The following is a 25701-nucleotide window of genomic DNA, read 5'->3' on the forward strand; positions in this document are numbered from 1 at the left end:
AGCAATATACATTTATAGTTTTGCCCTGGGGCTGTGATATGGACCATTTGCATCCTACAGAACATCATCTTGATTCATTATTGTGATGACATCAGGCTGATTGGGCATGATGAGCAAGAGGAGGCTACAGCCAAGAGGCCTTGGGAAGACACATGTGCTCCAAAAGATGGGAGATAAATTTCTGAAAGATGTGGGCTAGTATCCCAGTAAAATTTTTAGGAATCCATCCAGTAGTCAGGGACATGCTGGGACCTCCCCTCCAAAGTAAAAGACAAATGACTGCAACTTGCAACCTCTTTACAAAGAGATTCTTCCTTTTTTTTTGTTGTTTTCTTTGGGTTCTGGAGGCCACAGATTCCATACCTAGGGAGACTGCTCCAGCCTCCATCCCAGGTGATATGGAATTCAGCCAAGTTCGCTGTGGGCTGAGAGCAGAAAGAGCTTTGTAGTAGCTCCAGGCCGAAATGCAAGTAACCTTAGAACTTGGGTCATATGTTCAGTAGACCCTTTTTTGGAGGTGTCAGTGGTGGAAAAAAAGATCAAATAGGAAGTTTATTGCAAACCCTAGTGAGAGAACCACAATGTCAGCACCTGGAGTCTTAGAGCAAAGTCATGCCATCTACAGTAAGAATAACATCTCCTGAAAACTAGCTCCTGGAATGCAACTGGGCCCTGTGATGGAACATTTGAACAAGAGACCAGTGACTGGGCAGCCCCGGTGGCGCAGCGGTTTAGCGCCGCCTGCAGCCCAGGGAGTGATCCTGGAGACCCTGGATCGAGTCCCACATCAGGCTCGCTGCATGGAGCCTGCTTCTCCCTCTGCCTGTGTCTCTGCCTCTCATTCTCTCTCTGTGTCCCTATGAATAAATAAAATCTTAAAAAAAAAAAAGAGAGAGACCAGTGACTATGTGTCCAGACTTCCCATCATGACCTGGTCCTATTGGACCCACCTAGTCATAAAGTCAGGTGGATCCAGGATGTCAAATCAGAGATGAGGGGCAGGAAGCACAAAGTCCCCCAGTTGGACATCCTGGTCCCCAAGAGGGCACCCTCTCATCAGGGGACACAGAGAGAGTCCCACTTAACTATAAACTATGGCTGTGATGTTACTTGGGCACCAAGGCTCCGTGTTCAGAGACTAGAAGAAAAGAAGATGAGCTACTGTCCTGTTAGGAGTCATTGACCCCAATGATCAGGAGGAGGTGAGGCTGCTGTTACATGGTGGGATTAAGGGATAATGTGTGTGGAGCTCAGGTGACCCATTTTGGTGGCTCTGGGTCCTCCCTTGCCCAACTGTGACTGTGATGGGCCAAGTGCAGCAACCCACGTTGAAGCAGCATGCGGTTACCAGGGTCTTAGACTACTTAGGATCTAGGGTTTGGGAGAAACCAAGAAACCACTAGGTAAACAGCAGAGGTGACAGTTAAGGTGATGAGATGGACAGTGGAAGAGGGAGACAAAGGGTACAAGTTGTGACCCTGAAATCAACTGCAGTGACAGGAGCTTTGTTCATTCCCCTAACCACCCTCTTCTAAGTTTCTGCTCAGGAAGAGAGGGCCACCAGAGCCTGAGAGGAGCCCGCCCTCATCGTGAAGAATTGGATCTATACATTGCATGGAGCGGTCTGTGGTAGATACCAGGGCGCACCACTCAGATCCACCTTCAAGAAAGGAATGCTTTCTTGCTACGGGGAGTGTGGTTAGCTGACAGCTTCTAGTTGTTGGCTCCTTCAGGATTTACATCACTGTTCAAACTGAAGTTATGTTCTTGTTGTTTTCCCCAACTGGTGATTGAAAAAAAAAAGTTAGTCAAAGGTCCCAGGCAGAGCTCTTCTTTGCTCCAGACCATCTTACTGGGCTGGCAGATGATCAGGTCTACAGCATGGTCTGTGGCCCCTCGTGCCCAATCCTTCTCTCCTCCATCACTTTTCTTTCTTCTTTCTTTCTTTCTTTCTTTTCTTTCTTTCTTTCTTTCTTTCTTTCGGTTATCGCTTTCTTCTTTCTCTTCTGTTCTTCTTTCCTTTCTTTCTTTCTTTCTTTCTTTCTTTCTTTCTCCTTCTCTTTCTTTCTTTCTTTTTCTTTCTTCTTTCTTTTTTTCTCTTTCTTTCTTTCTTTCTTCTTTCTTCTTTCTTTCTTCTTTTTCTTTCTTTCTTCTTTCTCTTTCCTCCCTTCCGCCCTCCCTCCCTCCCTTCCTTCCTTTTCTTTTTTAAATAAGATTTGTTTTTAAACATTTTACCCATTTATTGGTCAGAGAGAAAGAGAGTGTGCACCACAAGCAGGGGGAGAAGCAGGCTCTGCTGAGCAAGGAGCCTGACATGGGATTCAATCCCAGGACCCTGGCATCATGATCTGAGCTGAAGGCAGATGCTCAATCAACTGAGCCACTCAAATGTCCCTCTTCCATCACCTTCACAGGGGTTATTCCTCAATAAGCCTTTTGCACTTCTAACTCTACCTTAGTGTCTGCTTCCCAGAGAACTGAATCTGGGACACTAGTGTCTTAAATAAATTTACAAGCCCTCTACAATGGAATGTTTTGCTTTGTTGTAATCTGCCATGGAGGTTCCAGATATTTCTGTAGTGGAGTTGTTTCTACCACTTAACCAGTGATTCAATGATGTTCGACCTCCTTGACCTAGTTCAATAAGATGATTACATCTAAGGCTATACTTACATTCTCCCTGAAAAAAGGTAGTTATCCACAGCAGAATCCTTGAAACAGATGGGGTGATATAGAATCAGTTATGCTCCTGAAGATTTCTCCTAAACAGTAAAGACATTTAGAATGAAATTAGTCTGAAGAGCATCACATCGAGATGTTTGTTTCTCTTTCTGCTGTGGAGTCCTGAGTCTTACACATCTAGATTAACTTTCATAAAATGAAAGTGTATATAGTCTAAATGTGTATATAGTCTGTTGGATTATCGTTTTTTCTTAGAAAGATTTTAAATTTAATTGAAATATAGTTAACATATAATATTAAATTAGTTTCAGGTGTACAACATTGTAATTTAACTATTACATACATTATGTATGTAAATGTTAAATGCTCACCACGTTGAGAGTATGACAACATGCTTGACTATATTCCCTATGTTGTACTTTCAATCTCTGTGACTTATTTTATAGTTGAATGTATGTACATCACCTTTGCCTATTTTTCATCTACTCCTCTCCCCTTTGGCAACCACCAGTTTGTTCTCTATTTATTTTATTTTAGAGATCTTATTTATTTGAGACAGAGAGACACAGAGAGAGAGAGGTGCATAAGGAGAGGGAGAAGCAGACTCCTCATGGAGCAGAAAGCCTGATGTAGGACTCGATCCCAGGACCCTGAGAACATGACCTGAAGGCAGGCGCTTTTTTTTGGTAAGATTTTATTTATTTATTTATTCATGAGAGACACAGAGAGAGAGAGAGAGAGACAGAGAGAGGCAGAGACACAGGCAGAGGGAGAAGCAGGCTCCATGCAGGGAGCCCGACATGGGACTTGATCCCAGGTCTCCAGGATCAGGCCCTGGACTGAAGGCGGTGCTAAACCACTGAGCCACCGGGCTGCCCAAGGCAGGTGCTTAACTGAAATCAGTTGAACAATTGAGAAATCAACTGAGTTGATTTTTCTCTGTTGTTGTTGCTCGTTTGTTTCTTTAGATTCCATATACAAGTGAAATCATATGTATTTGTCTGTCTTATTTCACTTAGCATAACACCCTCTAAGTCCATCCACGCTGTCATGAATGGCAAGCTTTCCCTTTTTTGTGGTTGAATAATATTCCATGGTGTATAGATACCACATCTTCTTTATCCATTCATCTAGCAATGGGCATTTAATTAGCTCCCATATCTTGGCTATTGTAAATAATGCTGCAATAAACACATATCTTTTCAAATTAGCGTTTTTTTTTTCTCTTTGTGTAAATACCCAGAAGTGGAATTACTGGATCCTATGGTACTTTTTAGTTTTCTGAGGAACCTCCACAATATTTTCCACGGTGGCTGCATCAGTTGACGTTCCCACCAACACTGCACCAGTGCACAAGGGTTCCCTCTTCTTCACATCCTCACCAACACTTATTTCTTGTCTTTTTGATACATGTCATTCAGTAGTTTTATTTTTTTTAATATTTATTTATTCATGAGAGACACACAGAGAGAGGCAGAGACATAGACAGAGGGAGAAGCGGGCTCCATGCAGGGAGCCTGGTGTGGGACTCGATCCTGGGACTCCAGGATCACACCCTGGGCTGAAGGCAGGCACTCAACTGCTGAGTCACCCAGGTATCCCCAGTAGTTTTGTTTCTTAAAAGCAAGTTAAGAAAAAAACCTGACTTAGAAATTATTTCTAATTTTTTTCATCTATATTAGTATCATGGTAATAATCACTTAACTGCAAGCTGAAAATATCAGGAGTTCAGATTGTAGCACAATTATCTGGAACCTGTATTTTAAAGAATTAATATTATTTGCCTTTAAGTAATATTTCTTTCTGTGCTGGCCTTACTCGTTCTAGACACTGAGCTTGGACTAAGCTAATAAATGCGGCTTAATTATGAGAGAAGTGGCATTGGCTCTTTGTAAACCACACTGAATGCCACTAATGTTTATGAACTAATCAGCGAGATTTTCTAGATCTAAGATCTAATAAAAGACATTCATCTCTGAAATTTAAATAAGCACTTAAAGATGTTTCTGAAAGCAACTTTAGTATCTGTATCTAGCCAGGGAGTTTGAGTGGTTAATTCTAAGGAGACCCCTATAACCAAAAAGGTTTATAATTGGCATTATTCTAACATTCTTGCCAGCACATTAGCAATAAAGCTTGAAAGAGGATGGCGGGCAGACACATTATATTCCCTATACACCACATAGTACCAAATAGTTCTTCTAGAAGAATTTCACTGATCTGTAAGAAGCAGCTCTGATCAAAGCTTCCCATAGACAATAAGCAGAGGGTTTCAGGGCTATTAATCCATCACTTTTCAAGAGCATTCAGCTGAAACAAATGCTCATACATTGTTAAGGATAAATAATACATATACCTTCTCCTGCAGAGGTGAAATCTCACCAATGATTAAAAATTAGATTCCAGAGGAAAGATGGCTCAGAAGATAAACGATATGCATGGCTCATGAAAATCTGTAATGTGTTGAATTTAAGTGCCTAGCTTTGCATGCCTAATTGGGATGAACCCTATCTTAGCTGCACAAACCAGGAATCACATATCAAGAACAAGACCAGTAAAGTCTTTAACTTTGCAGGGATGTGACAAATAATAAAGTCAGGAGAAAATGTTCTTTTGATGTATCTGTCACGCAGAACAATTTGGCAATATCTACCAAAATTACAAACACTTTGACCTTTTGATCCAGCGATCCCACTTTGAAAAATGTATTCTACAGACTCATTTCAAATATGTAAAAGAACATATGCTGTTTACTGCAGCAAATTGAAAATAGTAAATAAAAGAGAGGGGGATTGGGATGGAGGGAGAGAGAGAAATGGAGGGAGAGGAAAAACTCGAATGTCTATCAGTAAGGTTCAAGCAAAATTATAAATTATGTCTATAAATGGAATATTATATATTGTACTGCAAACAAAGGACAATGTGATTCCCTATGTACTGCTATAGAGAGATCTCCAAGACATATTTTACATGAAAAAAAGCAAGGTGCATGTTAGCGTATAATAAGCTAACTTTGCTGTATAGAAGGGGAACAATATATATTATTTGCTATTATTTGTGTATACTCTGGAAAGACACATAAGAAACTAATAAAAGATGAAGTACAGGGACTTAGGGTAGGGTTTTGCAATGTATAACATCTTTACGTTGTTTGATTTTTGAACCATGTGAATGTTTTCTGTGCAGAAATTAAATGGTTTTTAAAGAGACTTCTTTTTGCAAACAAATTGAAATTCAAGCCAAATGAAATTTTAACACAACCAAAGCAATTCATAACATCCTGTCTCCCCTCTTTAATAGCGGAGTAAAGCTTACATCTGCCCTCAACTATATCAGATATTTCGGTAAACATTTTTTTCCTCTTAAGTCTGTATTTTTTGTTGTCTGCCTCTTCTTATTCCCACTTACTTAACACCTTAATTGTATTACTTACAGTGACTACGAAGCATTCAGGGATGGAGAGTCTGTGTGAGACTTGACAAACTGAAATTGCATTGTAATTTTTTGGCAGATCTAGATCTTGCAGACCATAATAGATAGCCTGTCTTCTCTATTTTGTCTGCAATATTTATATTACTCACAAGGTTCTCACTTACATTTTAAGGAGGAACAATGAGCAGTGACAGCCTCCTGCCTTCTCATAACAAAACCCTTGCAACAGGTTGCAGTCAGTTATAAAACCGTTTTCCCTCTATAAACACCCATTTTAAATCCACTTAAACACTGTTGCCTCTTTGATAGAAGTCTGAGTCCAAACTGAGTGACCTCTCACCTTTTGACTGTTTTACTGAAACAAAGTTTTAAGACTGTGGAATGTCCTCAGGTTAAAAACCAAATTCTCAGTTTTCTTGCATCATATTATTGGCTCATGTATTTTTATCAAAAGCACCCATCACAAGTGTCCAGGTGGCACTTCAGAGGAGCAGTGAGGACAACGGGTACATATCAACTATAATCTCACAATCCTGGGAATGGCATGAGGATAAATTCCAATTTGGATTTAGAGCCATCAGCCACATCAGTGATTTTGTTATAGAGCAAATCAATTTAGCAAATGGATAGAGGAACATCTCGTTTTAATGAAACATAAAGACTGACAATAAACGGGTATGTGTGTGAGCATGTGTGGAGGGTTATGGAGAATTTTAGCAGCAAGTATTACATACTAGCTGTTGTAAATGCATGGACTCCACAGCCAAATTCCTTGGGTTTGAATCCTGGCTCTGTTAACCAACTGTGTGACTTTGGGCAAGTTACTTAACCTCTCTGTATCTCAGTCTCTTCACTAGGAAGAAGATGGGGATAGCAAGTGCTAACCTCATAGGGATGTCATGAAGACCAAATGGGTTTAATATAAGGTAGAGCATTTAGAATGGGTCCTGGTTGAAAATAAATGCTCATTACTAGTGTTTAGAAGAAACGTGAGAAATAAACATTGTAAGCTCGGACCCCTGGCAATGAGTCATACAACCAGCACCTCTATCCACTTACGGCTCTCCTTCCCCCTGGGTTATGAGTTTGTTGCTCCCCCTTTAATATGCGTGCCTTCAAATAGAGTGCAAGCAAACTATTCCGGTGCTGAAACTGCCTTGAAGAAAAGTGGTAAGACAAAACATTAAACAGTTATTAGAAATTCTTATTTTAAGAACTGATTTCCTGGGGTGCCTGGTGGCTCAGCCGGTTGGGCATCTGCCTTCAGCTCAGGTCATGATTCCAGGGTCCTGGGATAGAGCCCCACATCAGGTTCCCTGCTCAGCAGGGAGCCTGCTCCCCCTGCTTGTGGTGTCAAATAAATTAAAATAAAATCTTCAAACAAACAAACAAACAAACCTGATTTCTTCAGGTTGATCTGTCGGGATCAATTATTATTTAGGTCAGCATTTCAGTGTTTTGAAATAGAGTTGTAAAAATGCCACTGACTCAGCAGAATAATGCTAAACTGTATTAGTAAAAAAAAACCCAGTTGTGAAGTTCTCTTTAGTTCAGAGTAAGGTGGGAAGCCAGCACAAGAACCTCTCATGTGTAGTATATTCAGATATACATATATGCATGCAAATATACATATTTCAATATTTTAATGTTTGTTAAAATAAAGCTCAAGATTTCCAATGTTAGTCTAAAATTTTTGAAGGAATAAACAATTATTATCTAAAGGAGTTACAGTATGATATGCTATTTTTTTCCCATGGATTAACTCCATTCCTAAACCCTGGTGACATTAAAAAGTTAAAAGTAGATGGGGACACCTGGGTGGCTCAAAAGGTTAAGCATCTGCCTTCAGCTCAGATCATGATCTCAGGGTCCTGGGATCGGGTCCCGCCTTGTTTGGGTTCCCTGCTTGGCAAAGAGCCCGCTTCTCTCTCTGATGAATAAATTTAAAAATCTTTAAAAAAAAGTTATAAGTAGATGAAATGACCTATATGAGTTTTAAAAGTTATATGATTAAATTTAAGCTCTGAATTTCTAAGTTGAAGATAACTTCCTTCCCAGAGGAGAGTTGGAAAGAAACATGTGACTTCATTTCTTGAAAGGTAACCTTCTTCATTTACATGCATTCTAGTAACCAGTGGGAATCATAGTATCTTCCAGCCCAATGGATACTGGATGTCTTGACATAGGTCTACCTTGCAAATATACTCAGAGAAGGTCATAATAAATACTAACTAAACAGCATTTGGCATAGAATTTAAAAGTATACCCTGAAATTTGAGTAAGGGGAAGAAATATTTAAACAGATCATGATACATCCTTCTGGAACACTGAGAGAGAAGTTAATAGATTCGGTCTTCTAATTACAGAAATAAAGTACAGTTCTTGGAACTTCATTCTTGATATAAGGTTAACTCATTGCATCTTACCAATAAATTATTGATAAGTGGGTAGGATTCAAGTGTCCCAAACTCCAATTCTTACAGAAAATTATTTTCAAAAGGCAAAAAAGTGTCACTTGAAAAAAATGTAAATTTTTAGTACATCAAATTGAGGTTTTCATCCTTACTCAAAAAAGAGGATGCCAAGTACCTCAAAGGGAGGTCTTTATCCTTAAGAGGATAAAAAGGGAGTATGAAGAACATGTTAGAAGCATAAAAATTTGCTAACACTAAAGCAATGACATGTTTCCTATGAATCTTTTTGCAGTTTTCATTTCTAACTGGCAAAATTCCAATGAAATTCGTGTGAAATGGTCAAATTCTTCTCAGCTTCAGCCAACTCCCCGGAGGACTCAACCACAGCAGTGATGTCAACCTTTGGCTATATAAGAATAAATCACAGATCTTGACCCCAGACCTCCAGAAAAAAAATCAGAACACAAAGAGAAAGTGGACTTGGATTTTTAATTTTTTTAAAGATTATCTATATATATATATATATGTCTTAATAAAAAGTGCAAAGAATAGACCTTCATGTTTAAATTATATTCTAAAATAAAATATATATTTCCATTAGCTGCAGGAGACAACTGGCAAGTAAAGAGCCTGAGAGATCCCAGTCCCTCTCCATCACTACAATGGACATATATTAAGGAAGCACCTATGAAAAATAGAGTGTTCACAACACATCTGGTAACACAGATAGCTTCTGGGTGTACTTGAAAGCAGTTTGTTTGCGTTTTCAATCTAACATGAAATGAAGGGAAAAATCAAATTCATAAACAGAAATGACATTGCTTAGAACAATCTATTATTTTGTATTCCTGTTTTGTATGCCCTAGAGCCTAGCATTCGCCATGGAGCAAGTCACGCTCACGCATGCACTAGTAAGAGCCATCACCGGTGTGCCTAGAATGGGGGTCAGTGCTCTGTGGTCGGGACACTGCTGCTCTTAGCAACATAGATGAAAGGTTGGGCGAGAACTGAACTCGCATTTCTCTAAGCGAACAAAATTTAAAACAGATCATCATAACATGTGGCTCTCTTACACGTAGCTCCTGTTTTGGGCTTATTTTCACCAAAAGGTCTTAGAGAAACAAGGTGTAGAATATCCACTGCTTTCTTATGTATTCATGGTCATGGTGGCAATAGGTTGCAGAAACAAGAGAAACTTAATAATAACAACAACAAAAGAAGACACAGGACTCTGAACTTTTTTTTTTTCTCCTGTAAAGCAATCTGAGCTATTTCAACAATTCAACTTCAAAAATTGATTTCTGTCGTGGCTTCAGTAGCCACATGCGGGAACGGAGGATCCCTTGGTTTTGAACTGGCTTTCTTCTATTACTCCTTTCCTTTTTTTCTCAACTGAAAGAATTTCTATTTTAGAAAAGATATGTTCTATACACTGTGCCTGCAGCAACATATCCGTAATACTGGCTCCGACAGCATTTTGCCTCATAAATGCCGGTAATAGGCTCTTGCTGCATGTGAATAAAGTCTATATTAAAATATAGAGAAGCTGCTGCTGCCACCGATTAGGCATAACTTTTAGACTCAAAAGGTCCATGGTCTGTCTCCTTCTTTTTGGCCTGTTATAAAAATAATTTGGGTTACAAGTGTCTACACAGCACCAATTTTATTTCAAAAGCAGCATCTTTACCCAGCCGCCCAAATAAATCTACAAGTACGCATGCTCAAATAGCTTTTCTCTTTTACTTCTGTTCTGTAGCTCTAAAAGACCGGTAATTGCATTAGACTTTGTCTCAATCAAAAATTGTTCGGCAATTATTAAAACCATCAATTACAATGCCCTAAAAATACCCACATCCACTGAATTAGATGAGAAGTTCCCCTGACATGCAACTGTATAATAGAGGAATTATGCCTGCAGTTGATGGACACTGTGTTCTGTCGAACAGAAGGTCTCTAATAGTAAAAAAAGCATTTCATAAAACTTTGTCATATATAAAATATCTTATTGTGACCATTCCACTTATGATTAAAGCACAACGTAAGTGTTTGCTCTGCCTTCTGCTGTGGGACAGTCAGGGGTCATACAACCTCGAAAAATAAGAGTGCATCTGTTTCCCAGGCTGACAAAAGCGGCGGGCTCAATTACACTGTTTCTCTCTCAAACTCGTCTGCACTCATGCACACATACACAAAGCACCCACGGTTTTTATCTTCATGACACTGTTGCCACACTTTTTTTTTTCCCACTTCCAAAAATCTGTCAGGAGAATGTGATTGCAAAATAATTATTCTTGTCTATACCCAGACTGGATCACCATTGCTCATTCTTGTGATTTTGAAAGATAAAGTCTGCGACAGAAGGAGAATGGGCTTCATTCATCTTTCTCAAACCCTTTGGTTTCTACCTTTAATGTTACGGTGAATGTTGACTTGACTCAGGAGGCCTGGGTCAAAGGCTTTATAGATACTGAACCTGAAGTGCATTAAGAGAATAAATATCTGCTGTTATGGCATAGGAGAAATTTTAAAAAGTAGCGATAATAATCACAACTCTGCAGATGTGAAGAATTTATGAGTCATCTAAAAATTTCATAAGAAATTAAAGACTTTTGTAGGAGCGGTGGAATCACATAACAAAGGTCAAAAGGCCAAATGTAATCCGATAACGATTACATTCTCTGAAAATACTTCATGTGCATATCATCTGCCCTTAGTGATGCCGTCTTCCCCGAGTCTCCCATCTGCAAACACGGTGGACCAAGAGAAACGTCTACCAAACAAAGGGGTCACCCTGATTAACAAAGGACTAAAAAGAACAAACGTAAAGATTCCAGGGCAGGTGGGGGAACTAGTGCTTTAAATATGCGTCTGCAGAAAGTATGACTTGGAGGCAATTCTGAAGTTTTGACACTTAGACTTTACTCATAGATTAGGCAGCGTTGTTCTTCTGTGAGGGCAGCTAAGTTGAAATGTGAAACAAAAAGAACCGCCCAATTACGACATCACAGAATTCCAGGGAGGAACTGGGAATCAAAACTCTCTTTGATTAAAATTTCCCACTTTTAATGCAAAGTGCAAGAGCCAGGGCTTCAAGTGACGACACAGGCAGGGAAGTCCCGACACGCCTCTCCTGGACAGCCTGACTTTTCTCTCTCTTGACCCCCTCACACACACCATGGAGAGCCTGTTAGCTAATTCCCAACTCTCCCGGCACGTTTATCCATCTCTATTGGATTCTTCATAAAGTCAGGCCTCTATTCCCAATGGTTTAAGGTGATGAGAGATAGCTAGATATGAGGAAATATCATCAATTAGCAAAAATAAAAAGAACTGTGGAATGTGACACATTTCATATTATGGAAGTAAGGGTGGGCGTCATGTGTGCACAACACTGAAATGGACACCATGACTTCCAAAGGGACCAGGCTGCTCTGCCTTGGGCTGCCAGAACAGCAGCGAGGTTTCCTGGAGTTCTAACTCTCCATCCGCTCCTCTTCAAGATCCTAACAGAGTTACAGGTTCTAACTGAACACCTGAGTTCAGAATCAGGTCGAAAAATGCTTAAAACATTAAATTATTTCAAAAGGGAGAAATGAAAAAAACTGCCCACACTGAGAAAAGAGAAGTTACTTATGGACAGAATAAAACTGTTAGGTAAACGTGCTGACACAAGTCAACATGAAAAACTGAACCAACACAGGAAAGGAGGGAGAGAGGGAGGGGAAATGGAAGAACTGGCCCTTCCCATAAAGATCCCTGCTCCTGATTGAACTCCTACAAGTTACCCTGCTGAGGGGGGACACACTGTTCATGCTTTCTTCACAAGTAAACCTAAATGGTCACGATAACCAAGCGGTAGACACATCCCAGTGAACACAGTATGAAATTGGTGATTTCTTGGTCATCTTTCATGAGGGAGGGCACGTGGACTGGAGATGTGGCCAATTCTGCTGGCTGAGCTGAAGAACTCTGTGGTAGAAAATGCCAAAAACAGCCCCCTACCCATCCTAGGGGGAAAAATATACAAAACCCCCCAAAACCTAAACAAAACAAAACAAAACAAAAACCACCTTCTCCCTCCTAAAGAAAACCACGTTGAAAACAAATGCCCTGCAAGAAGTCCTTATGTATGTGTTTTTACAAGGCTGGTAGAGGTTATTTTGTTTTGGATTCCACATAAATTTTATCTCCATCCCTAATGCCAAAAGAATGCAGTGCCCGAGAGCTGTACTTCATTTCCTCTGGGCCAAAGGGTGCTTCATGGTCAAAATAGTAGAGAAGCATGTTGCTTGTGGGTAACTGCACTAGAGTTTTTAATTGTTTCTTTAGTTCTGCAACTGTTTGGTCCAGACGAATGCTCATTTCTTCCACCTGGTCGTTAAAGTGGACTTCTACTTTCGCACTGCTCTGGGGTCTGAGGTCCACTTCTGCCAAAGGCTCCAACTTCCCATATTTTGTAATCAGTTCATGATACCTAGAAAGATAAGAAAACAGTGTCAGCTTAAGCCACTAGCACATGAACTACAAGAAAACTAGACTGCTACAACCCTGTTCTAATATCATCTCCATCTATCCATCTACCTGGTGAACTATTTGTGTAATCTGTGATTTGCTACAGTTGCCCTTCTGAGGCCACAGTAAAACCACATCCTTGTGGATAGGAGAATTTGCCCTAAAGATGGTCACCATGCCTGTTATTCATCATTATAGAAGAACAGACTTGGGGAGGAAAGGAGAACCTAGAAAAGTAGACACTACAAGGATTATAGAGAGAAGTCTAATCACAAGAACTTGCTTTCTTGGGTGTCACCATCAAGAAGAGCATATATCTAAGCATGTGTTGCTTGGTAACCGATGAGAAGATGAAAGGAGGCCAGTTTCTGACTACCAGAGAAGACAACTTACAAATGACAACAAAAAATCTAGTTGTATGTGAGCTGTTAATCCAGCCTTTTCACTGATGCTTTGTTTGAAATGTTCCAGGCTCGTCTCATTGGCTGTCATACAAGGACTTTGTAGAAGAGTCAAGAATACATTCTTGTGTGGTGCCTGGGTGGCTCAGTCGGCTGAGCATCTGACTCTAGATTTTGGCCCAGGTCATGATCGCAGGTCATGGTCTCAGGGCTGTGAGACTGAACTCTGTGTTGGGCTCCATGATTAGCGGGGAGTCTGCTTGAGACTCTCTGTCTCCCTCTGCCCCCTTCCCTGTGCTCTCCCCTGCCTCCACTCTCTCTAAAATAAATACATAAATGTTAAAAAAATACATTTTTGTGAAAAAGTGGAAAGTGGCAAATGAGGAATAAAGTTCCTTGATTGAGGCAGGAATAAAGAGAAAAGTGAGTTATAGAGGTGAAACTAGGGCCCACAAGGTGAAATTTCCCCTGTGGTAAATCCTGTCTCCAATGCCAGCCTTGCAGAATCTAGGTCTGATTTTACTGAGGAAGTGGTACAGTTTTCTACAAATCAGAGAAAGAAAAAAATGATGAAGATCTGATATCAGCTTTACTATACCCAAGACCTACTGATCAGGATCAGAATGCAATGGTCATGTAAGACTATTCCCCCACTCTACTTATAGCTTTAGCTCAGTTAAATCAATGTTATGAGGCTGGTAGGTATTAAAGACGTGGTAAGATGTGTGAGGGTAAGGATGGCGGTACTAATTTTCATCAAAGGGAGTAACAGGATATGGTAAAACAGTACTGGCTTTGGAGTCAGGAGATCTGACTTCAGCGTCTTCACTCCATCTTATAATTAGCTGTGTGACTTTTCAGCTCAATCCCTTTGTACCTCAGTTTCCTTATTAGTAAACTTGGGATTAAAAAGTCTGCCCTTTCTACCTTATAAAACAGTCAAGAGAATTATAGAAAACAATAGATGAATAAGTACTTTGTAAAAACTAAGTTCCTATACAAATAAAGAATATCAGCATTACATTCCTATTCTGAAATTCACATTCAAACAGACATATTCCTCTAGAAAATAATTTATTGAAATCTATTTAGAACTTCGTGGAAAAGATGGTGGCATGATGAAACAGACTACGAATCTTCTCCCAGAACTTGTGTCAAGAACAAGGGTAGTTTTTAAAAGGATAAAAATATCACCAGCAATGATTAACATAAGAAGAGAGGGAATAACCTTACTGCGATAGGCTTTTAAAAGGAACCAGCTGTGTACTATATGGTTCTGCTATGCAAAGATCCTAATCCAACCACCAGCATCCATTATGGGAAAAGAAGCTAAAGAGTACACTCCTGAATGTACTAACACCTCCGAGTTTGGGAAAATTGGGCTAATGGTTAAGGAGCAAGCCAGAAGGAAGGCTGAGGAAACACTTGGGAGACTAGAAGCCTCTCTGTCCCACGGCCTGGATGTCAGGATCTCAGCAAAGGCCAGCAAATCAAACCAAACCAAAACAAGCCCAAAGAAACAAAAAACAAAAATACCAGCACTTGAAATTTTCCAAGGCTCCAAATTAAAAAAGTGAAATGATTCAAACTCTAAAGGTATCTTTCCCTACCCCTATCTCCTAGTATATGCCTTCAAACAAGTGAAACTAGGCTCTGATAATTTAACAAAATCTCAGAAAAAACAACAGAACACACAGGGTCAGATAAAAGCTGAACCCAACTCCAGAGATGGTTTCTCTTCAGACTACAGAAAATTAGAACTGTAACACCCCCACTCTTAAACTCCGCCTAGGAGAGACAAAAGAAACAATGGTGAAGGGGTCAGGGAGAGTTTACTTATACTGCGTTTCAGTAAAGACATGGCCTGGAGAGAGGTCCCCACTTTTAAGCATAAGCAAGAAGACACAAAATGGCAACAAGGCATACACCACAGCAAAAGGAATAAAAAAAAACACAGAGTAGGTAAAAGGCAGAAACAGAACTCAAACTGAAAGAAAACACAATTGGAAGCAAGATATTTAGAACTCTTAAGTGCATGAATAAATAAATAAAACAAGAGCTCAATGACAAATAATATACAGAATGAGATAAAAAGAAAGATCGCAGAGCCAGTGAAACAAATTGAGGTGCAAAACAATGTCATTGCTGACCAAAAAAACAAGTTAGAGGGCATGACCCAGGAGTATTATACCTTGCCAAGTTTAGGTTCAGAAATAAATTTAAAAGGTAACTATTCTGAAACAGGAAGAACTTAGGAAATAGGGCCCCCATGTGTCCTTCTAAAAAAGAAAAACATTGATCAACAGTGAGATTAAAGAACTAGTGGTAAACCCTAAATCTATTTAAATATAAAACTAAAATTTACAAGAATAATTATATAACCCTAGACTTATTTATACTTGACACTATGGCCAACAAAATTAATCTCAACTGTAAACGTATTTGTACACAAAATTATGACCCATGGGCAGAAACTAGCCTACTGGCTACAACTGGCTAAGTCCATCTACAAATTAAATGACCTATAAATTAAGTGACCTATAAATTAGGATACTAAGATCCAACAGTTTTCTAAAAATCAACACATCCTGGAATAATTCATTGTCTCTTGCCAATCATCTTTTCTTCCGGTCTTTCTTATGTCAGTAAATGGCACCACAAACTACCTACTCATCCCAGCTGGTAACTGGACAGTCATCCTGATTCCTTCCTACCCTTTCCCCCACCTTTCCCATTCAATCAACTGCCATGTCCTAACAATTTGATTCCTAAATACTTCCTGAACCTATGTGCACTTGTCTTGCCCACTTGTCTCATAAATTCAAGTCATGTTGATGTAGGAATGAGTTAGGGGTGGGTGGGGCTAAGCAAGGAAAGTTAAGGGAAATACCCAGTCAGGCGTCCAGGAATCTGTGGGCTCCCATAAACCCGAAGGACACCAAAAGACCCCAGATTCAGGCTCCTACCCATCCCAAGGAAACAGAGCTAAGACAGTAAAAACAAAAATAAACCTGGCTCCCTAGCTCCAAATTGTTAGGGAGTATTCCCCTTAAATGGCTACCCGTTCACAGACACCCCAGATGTAGAGAAATATTATGGAGGAGATATTAACCAGAGAGAAGGGAACACCTTTGTTTGTGCTCATGATATTTACAAACATCTTGTTTGTCACAAGTCCACCATGTTTGTTCTAACTATAGACCTGAAAATTACAAACACCCTGATACTGACAAGAAATTAACCAAGTTTCCTTGTCTGTTTCCTATAAAAGACAGACTATAAAAGCCCTCAGTGGCAACCCTGTGGGGCCCCTATTGCTTTTAAGAGCTTTCTATCTCTGCTTAAGAAAACCTCTAACAGGGGATCCCTGGGTGGCGCAGCGGTTTGGCGCCTGCCTTTGGCCCAGGGCGCGATCCTGGAGACCCGGGATCGAATCCCATGTCGGGCTCCCGGTGCATGGAGCCTGCTTCTCCCTCTGCCTATGTCTCTGCCCCTCTCTCTCTCTCTCTCTCTGTGACTATCATATATAAATAAAAATTAAAAAAAAAAAGAAAACCTCTAACACTTTGCTCACTCTGTTGTCAACGAGATTCGAGACAAGAACCAAGCTCTCTTGTATCAATATCATTAAGAACCTGAAGTGCTAGAACGTTCTGTGGATGAGCCACTTCAGCATCTATTCCGGCCTCCTCTGGAATGCCTTCTTCCTGAACTTCTAAGACTGGGAAAGTGTAGACATTCAGCAACCCTGGGGACAAATATAATGGATCTAGTAGATGGTGATTACCAGAGAGTAGATTACCAAATTGCAGTTCAAACACTGTGTTCCTGGAGTCAACAGCCCTGGCAGCAGTTTACTGAACACCCCAGTGTGTGATCCAGCACCAGAGACAGCAGCTTCTTGAGTTTCTCCTCTGATTCCACCAGAGGCAGCAGTACCATTGGTGGGCCAGTTCTGTGGTACCATCCTAAAGGCCATCCTAGAGACACAGCCCTTCCAAAAATTTCTGTAAGCACCTATTCTCCATAAGAAATCCCTTTCTTCTCAATATAGTGAGCCTGTCAGAATAAAGCCTGAACTCTATCATGGCTGTGGAAGGCAGAATTTTTCCCCCACAATATTTATCCCCTGGTGCTAGTCTCAAGGTCATATTGTTATTCTGCACTGTTGACCTTAAGACAGGAGAATTCACTGAATGGGCCTCATCTAATCCTATGAATTGCTAAAAGCAGAGAAGTTCCTTTAGGCAGCAGCAGAGGAGGATATCCGAGAGATCCCAAGCATGAGGGAACTTGATACGTCGTTGCTGGCTTGAAGATGAAGGTGGCCACATGGAAAGCCTGAGAAGGAATAGAATTCTCCCACCATCCTGAGTGAGCCTGCAAGCTCATTTTTCACCAGAGCCTCCAGGAACAGACACATCCTTGCTATAAACCCTTGATTTTGGCCTTGTGAGAACCTAAGCAGAGAACCCAGGTAAGCCACATTGTGCCCTCACTTCTGACCCACAGAAACTGTGACATAACAAGTAGCTATTGTTTTAAATCACTAAGTTTAGGGTAATTCGTTACAGCAATATAGAAAATTAAGTGACTAAAAAAGGCCCTTCATTATTTGGTTCCTTCATAACTTTGCATCCTTATTTTGTATCTTAAACATTATCACTTCTGCACCTGCCTTTCCACTTGTTTAAATCTTAAAATCATTGTTTGTTTTTAACTTGCAGGTAAAGCCACTTATCTTTTGTATATGGATAAAGGTTTTGGATTTTTCTCTAATTTATTCTATAACAATGAAGGAAAACACCAAATACGCTCCCCTAAAAGTTACATAAGTAAAAAGTATGATTTCTTTTTAAGAGGGTGGGGAGGAGCAGAAGGACAGGGGGAGAGAGAGAATCTTAAGTAGATTCTGATGGGGGCACCCAATCTCATGACCCCAAGATCATGATCTCAGTTGAAATCAAGAGTCAGACATTTAAACTACTAAGCCACCCAGGTCCCCCTAAAACATATGATAGTATGATTTGAAGATAATATGTTTAATCCCCATTTTCTTATTTTGGGTTGTTTTTAAGCAGGGCAAATCAGTAAATATAAGAAATCATGATTCTACTACATTGTCCAGTATATTTCAGAAACCAATTTCTTCCTAGTGTTCCAGTTTGGGTATTTTATTCATTATTCAACAGTCTATCCAAACTGAACTATCACTGCAAACTTGGTGTTATCTGAGCTTTTATCATCAACCCCAAAGCTATAGTCTTAAGCGGTAAATGGTTTCTGATGACTAAGCATTCTTTAAGACAATCTCAATTTATATTAATATTCTTAATCATTACTTCTATCTGATTATTATATAATTACTATCGTATGGAAGTACTGATTGAGAATAGAAGTACTGACTGAGGATATTAACACTGTTCCACCATAATCTTATAACAGAAAATGACCAATCACAAGAGGAACCAAATTTACTACATATGGCATAAAGATCAACATGACCACATAAGCAACTGAGAAATTTTTAAAAAAAGATTTTATTTATTTATTCATGAGAGACACAGAGAGAAACAGAGGCAGAGACACAGGCAGAGGGAGAAGCAGGCTCCATGCTGGAAGCCTGACATGGGACTCGATCCTGTGTCTCCAAGAGCACACCCTGGGCTGATGGTGGCACTAAACCGCTGAGCCACCCGGGCTGCCTGCAACTAAGAATGTTAAGTGGAAACAGAATGCTAAGTGGAACCTTGTGAAAACATTACCATAGGCAAACTGGCATTGTGTTTTCTTTCTTCCTATTAAAGAAAAACTCCTCTTGACAGAAGAGCTTCTTCTAAATTTAGGGGTCTATGTATCACAAGTAGTTAGAAAGCAGGCTACTGGTAAAATGAACACAGGCAAGCCTTCATACATGAGGTGCTGTGGCATACCTGCCTAATGTGATAGACATATGAGCAGATTTCAGTAGCATGACAGTCAGACTGAGAGAGGTATGCCCTTCTTCCTACAGCCCATTTTCATTCTTGATTCCTAAGATACCTGAGAGCATTTCCTCACTCACAATTCAGTCACAGGTCTATGACTCTAGAATAAGTGAAGACTTGACATACTACTTAGACTGCAGTTTCCTACCATAAATCTTAGTCTGAGAGTGAATTTAGAATAAAACCTAAAACTCAAAGATGGATGGAGACAAAGGCTAATTCATTCTCAGCTCTGAGTAGCCTTATAAACTAAATAATATAAACAGTAAATATTTAACACAAATATTTAAGAAACTGGAAAACTAAAATAAGCTTAGACCAGGAGCTTTTTAGGTATCAGAAAGCTTCCACATTTGGACTTCATGTTTCCATTTCCATAAAAGGTATAGTTAGAATCTCAAGGAACATCCTAGAGCAAAATGATGGGATTTACATTTTGTGCACGTGCGTATACTGCAATGGGATGATCAGTATCTAGCCCTTACAACTTCCTAGGGGTATACTCAAACGTGGCCTATGCAGTACTTTTAAGGTAACAATTCTGTTAATCTATTGTTCCTCAAATGCAGACTCATATTGAATTAACTGGAGTCTTTATTTTAAAATAAGGCTATCTTACTCCAAAATAAATCCCTAATATCTACATCTCTCTCTTTAAGGAATGTGACCAATAAAACATGAAATATCTCTGATGGTACAGTATGAAAAACATTCATTTCCCAAGGTATTACGAAGCATTTAAAATATTTTCCAAACATCTAATTGCTGTTGTTTAACCTCTCTGGCTATGGTATGCTTCCTCTTATTTTGACATGGCATACCAAAGAAATCTCCTTAACATTCTACAAGTGGGTTTTCATACACTACTGAAACAGTTTTCTCAACGTCACCAATACCCTATTATCAAAATACATAAACATCACTTCTTAGACACAGAAAGGACCTTAGAGATCACCTATTACATATTTTACAGAAATAGTAATTTGGACTGATTTGTTAACCCAAAAATCTAATAGCTAATGAGTAGACGGTGGAAGTTAGAATTCAGGTCTTGTTCTCAGACCATCATTCTGCCTTAGTTCTCATCACTTTAATGGTTTGCTAGAGTAATGAACACTGTTCTAGAAATTCTCTTCTCCTTTCTACATTTCAAATGTCCCTTTTCAATATATCCTTACAGGTTCTAATTCCTCTTTTGACCATCTACACTTATACACTTGGATAGTTCTCAAGATTCCTTCCTGGATTCTCTTCCGTTTTCTCTTTATGATCTTCTATCACAGATCTCATCGTCTTATTTAGCTTAAGCCATAGATGTTTCCCCACTTGTCTTCTTCAAGCTTCCATATTTTATCTACTTCCAAAATATTTATTCTCACCTTTCATACATAGCAAAGTATCTTGAGCTGAACTTAGTATTTTTCATACTATTTTTCATCAAAGCTTAAGTCATAGAATTTGTTTGAACTCATTATTTCTTAAATTCAAGTGCTGTCAAAATTACCTAGTGAATGGATAAACAGAATGTGACCTATTCGTGTAATAAAATATTACACTAAAGTTAAAAGAATTATTCGAATCTACATTTATCAGTATGATTAGGACTTTGATCAAAATGACTCCGTAAATTCACAGTTTAATATACTTCTGCTCCAAACATAGAGTAAAATGGATAAAATATGAAAGGCCGAATTCCAAGAAGACATAGCCCAGGCTCAAAAATAATATTCTACATTTCTACAGATCAGACACAGAAAAGAAATACAAAGCATACAACTAAAACCACAGAACCACTGGACTCCAAATCCAAAATAGGTAGTGGCAGTCAGGAGCTAAAGTCCGGTTTAGGAAAGGAGATTAAAAGTACTCCACGAAGAGAGTCAGGTTCACTGCATGAAGCAGGGGTAGGGTTGGAGGGCTGTGAGGCTGGACATAAAATAATGCAAAAAATCTGCTATAGATCCACTGCCTAGGGCTACCTCTTTAGAGCAAAGATTCTAGATAAAAGAAGGAAAAAGATAGCTCTACCACCAGGAATTGCATCAAATCACTTGCTGCCTAAGTGACTAGATATGTACTAACTGCAATTACTGTGGGACAAGAGTCTAGAGAGCTACTTAGAGACAACTGCAAAACTATTATACAGGGAAAGCTAAAATTGAACAGGAAGACATAACAATCTTCAGTGTGTATCAAGATAATGAAGCAAATACCAATAGAACTGAAAGTAAAAATAAACAAGTTCACAATTACAGCTAGAGAACACAACACTCCTTTCTCAATAACTGATAGACCAACAAAACAAAATACTGTTAACAATACAAAACATCTGAATACTACTAATAACTTGAACTGGTGTTTATAAAACATACTTCTCAACAACATTAGAATACACATTTTTTTCTAGTATGTATAGAGTATTGACCAAAATAGACCATATTCTAGGCCAAAAACATATCTCAATAGGTTTAAAAGAATTAAAGTAATACAAAATATGTTATCTTACTATGGCAAGAAATTAAGCTGGAAAATCTCCAAGTATTTGAGAAATACACAACACACTTTAAATAACTGTAGTAATAGGTCAAAGAGAAAGTTACAAGGGAAATTAGAAAATATTCTGAATTCAATAAAAATTAAAATGGAATATACAAAAAAGATATAATGTAACTAATGCAGTGCTCAGAAGGAAATCTATATAATTAAATGTTTATAAGAGAAAGAAGAAAGGTCTTAAATCAATTATCTAAGCTCCTACCTTAAGGTGCCAGAAAAAGATGATAAAATTAAACCCAGGGATCCCTGGGTGGTGCAGCGGTTTGGCGCCTGCCTTTGGCCCAGGGCGCGATCCTGGAGACCCAGGATCGAATCCCACATCAGGCTCCCGGTGCATGGAGCCTGCTTCTCCCTCTGCCTGTGTCTCTGCTTCTCTCTCTCTCTCTGTGACTATCATAAATAAATAAATAAATAAATAAATAAAAATTAAAAAAAAAAAATAAAATTAAACCCAAAGCGAGAAAAGATATAATAAAAATATGAGCAGAAATCAGTGAAATAAAATGCAGGAAAAAAAGATAAAGAAAACCAATGAGACCCAAATCTGGATTTTTAAGAAAAGATTTTAGGTACTTATTTAGAGAGAGAGAGCGAGAGCGCACATGTGCATTCATCCAAGCAATGGGGAGGAGCAGAGGGAGAGAATCCCCAGCAGACTCTGCATGGAGCCCAACCCAGGCTTGATCCCATGACCCTGAGATCATGATATGAGCTGAAATCAAGAGCTGGATGCTTAATTGACTGAGACACCTAGGCATCCCCCAAATCTGGATCTTAAGATAAGCAAATCTGATAAACCTGTCACCAAACTTATCAAGAAAAGAAGATACAATATCAGGATTGAATCAAAGAACATCACAACAGACCATATAGGCTTTAAAGGTTTATAGTAAGTGAATATTATGAATATGCCCATATATTCAATAACTGAGATGAAATGGATGAATTCCTGCAAAGACACAAGCTACCAAAGCTTATTCAAAAGGAACAGATAACTTGAATTCTTGTACCTATGAAATAAATTTAATCATAGTTAAAACTTCCAGCAAAGAAAACACCAGGCACAGATGGCTTCACTGACAAAATTCTACAAAATATTTAAGAAAGAATATTAACACTATACAAACATTTTTAGAAAAGAGAAACAAAAACTCACAAACTCATTTTATGAGGCTAGTGCTATCCCAGTATTAAAATGAGAAACACACTGCAAGAAAATTATAAATCAATATCCCACATGAACAGATACAAAAATCATCAACAAAATATTAGCAAATGAAATCCACCAATGTATAAAGAAGATAATACATTATAACCAAGTGAGAAATTCAAGGCTGGTTAAACATTAAAAAACAAAAAAACAGCAAATATAATGGACACACTAAATGACAAAAATCACATAAATTTTTCAACAGATGCAGAAAAAGAATGAGAAAGGAAAAAAAGAAAAATTAAAAAGTAATATAGATTGGAAGAGAATACATATGGGGTGCCTTGTGGCTCAGTTGGTTAGGTGTCTGCTTTTAGTTCAGGTCATGACCCAGGATCCTGGGATCGAGCCCCACATCAGGCTCCCTGCTCAGGGTCTGCTTCTCCCTTTCTCCCTCTGCCTCTCCCCCATGCCCCACCCTGCTCATGTTCCCTCTCTCTCAAATAAATAAAATCTTAAAAAAAAAAAAGGAAGAGAAAATATACACTGTGTCTCAAGACAACATGATTGTTTTTAATCTACAAAAGAACTACTAGAAGTAATAAGTTGATTAGCAAGTTTGCAGAATACAGGTCAATATATCAAAATCCCATGTACTTCTATATCTAGCAATGAACAATTGAAAATTGAAAAAAAAAATTAAAGTACTATTTATAACAGGACTGAGATACATGAAATCCTTAAGTACAAATGTAACAAAAATATGAGCAGGATTTACACGTAGAAAAATACAAAACACCAACTTCTGAAAGAAATCAAATAAGACTTAAATAAATGAGATATACTGGTTCATGAATAGAAAGACTCAATATTATTAAGATGTCAATCCTATTCAAATGGTCCTACACATTTCACACGACAATCAAAATACCAGCAGAATTTTTTTCTATAGTTCAACAAGCTTATCCTAATATTTATATAAAAAGGCAAAGAAACTACAATAGCCAAAATAACTGAAAAGATCAATGTTGCAGGACCCACACAACCTGATTTTCAAGACTTCCTATAAAGTGACAGGAATCAAGACAATATGATACTGAGAAAGGACAGACACATAAATCAATGGAAAATAACACAGAATCCAGAAGTAGAGTCTGCCTATATGATTAACTCATTTTCCACAAAAGTGTAAAACCAATTCAATAGAGAAAGGATAGTCTTATCAATAAATGCTGCTAGAACAATTGACACTCATATGCCAAAATTAAAACAAAAGAAATTCATACCTTACATTATATACAAAAGTTAGCTCAAATGAATCAAAAGCTTAAACAGAAAACAAACCTATAAAATGTCTAGAAAAAACATACATGAAAATCTCTGTGATCTTGGATTAATCAAAAATTTCTTAGATATCACACTAAAAGCATGATCCATAAAGGAAAGAAAACCAATAAAGTCAATGTTACCAAAATTTAAAACTTCTACTTTTGAAAAACCGTTGAAAGAATGAAATGACAATCCAGACTGAGAAAAAAATTTACAAAACACATATCTGGTAAGAGATATATACCTGGAGTATTATAATGAACTCTCAAAATCCAATATGAGAAAATAAAAAAACCTACTACAAAAATGGGCAAAAGATTTTAACAGATACCTCACCAAAAAAGGTATTTGAATGGCCAAAAAGGCTCTTAAGAATATGTTCAACATTATTAGTCATTAGGGAAGTGCAAATTAAAACCACAATGAGATACCCACTATACATTTATTAAAATGGCTAAAATTAAAGAAATGAAACAAAAATTAAAAAAAAAAAGACAGCAAAAGCAAAAAACCTAAAAATACCAAGTAGTGATTAGGATGTGGAGTAACAGGAACTTTCACATGTTGCTGGTGGGAAAGCAAAATGGTGTACGACTTTGGAAAACAGCTTGGCAAGTTAAATATACACTTTCCATGTGACTTAGCAATTTCACTTCTTGGTATTTACCCAAGAGAAATAAGAACTAATATTCACACAGAAATCTGTGACTATTTATCACAGTTTTCTTAATAAATTGCCAAAAATAGAAAAAATGGAAACACTCCAAATGTACTTTCAGCTGATGAATTTAACTGTATTACATCTATATAAAAGAATACTAGTGGTGCCTATAGGTAGCTTAATAAGTAAAGCATGTGGTTCTTAATCTCAGGATTGTGAATTCAAGCCCTATGTTGGGCTTGGAGCCTACTTAAAAAAATAAAATTAAGAAAAAGAATATTCTTGAGCAGTTAAAAGAATCTCACTAGTGATACATACAAGATAGATGAATATCATACATCATGCTAAGCAAAAGAAAGCAGACTCAAAAGGCTGCCTATATCTCTTTTTCAGGAAATGACAGAACTATTAGATACAAAACAATCAACAGTATATAATTGACATATAAGGCATTCTATATCCAACAACAACAGAATACATTTTTTTTACATAATCACCAAGATAAGCCATAAGATTAACAAATTTAAAAGAATTGCTGTTACCCAGAGTATGACCATATGGAACCAAGGTATAAATC

The 25701-nt window shown here is 38.3% G+C and overlaps 1 protein-coding gene across 2 annotated transcripts in view; it reads right to left on the reverse strand.

Moving 5' to 3' along the window:
* The window catches only part of TECTA (tectorin alpha), a 156070-nt gene that overhangs the window by 74285 nt on the left and 56084 nt on the right, over window positions 1-25701 (reverse strand). Inside the window, exon 9 of one of the 2 annotated variants that reach the window (XM_038535877.1) lies at window positions 9004-13002. The exons of the other annotated variant lie outside the window; for it this stretch is intronic. Coding sequence (XP_038391805.1) covers window positions 12684-13002 — 319 coding nt within the window. The 3' untranslated portion in view covers window positions 9004-12683. Of the gene's footprint in view, window positions 1-9003; window positions 13003-25701 lie in introns of those variants that run through there. 2 annotated transcript variants of the gene reach the window in all.

Source organism: Canis lupus, chromosome 5, assembly GCF_011100685.1.
Source record: "Canis lupus familiaris isolate Mischka breed German Shepherd chromosome 5, alternate assembly UU_Cfam_GSD_1.0, whole genome shotgun sequence".
Classification (NCBI taxonomy): domain Eukaryota; kingdom Metazoa; phylum Chordata; class Mammalia; order Carnivora; family Canidae; genus Canis; species Canis lupus.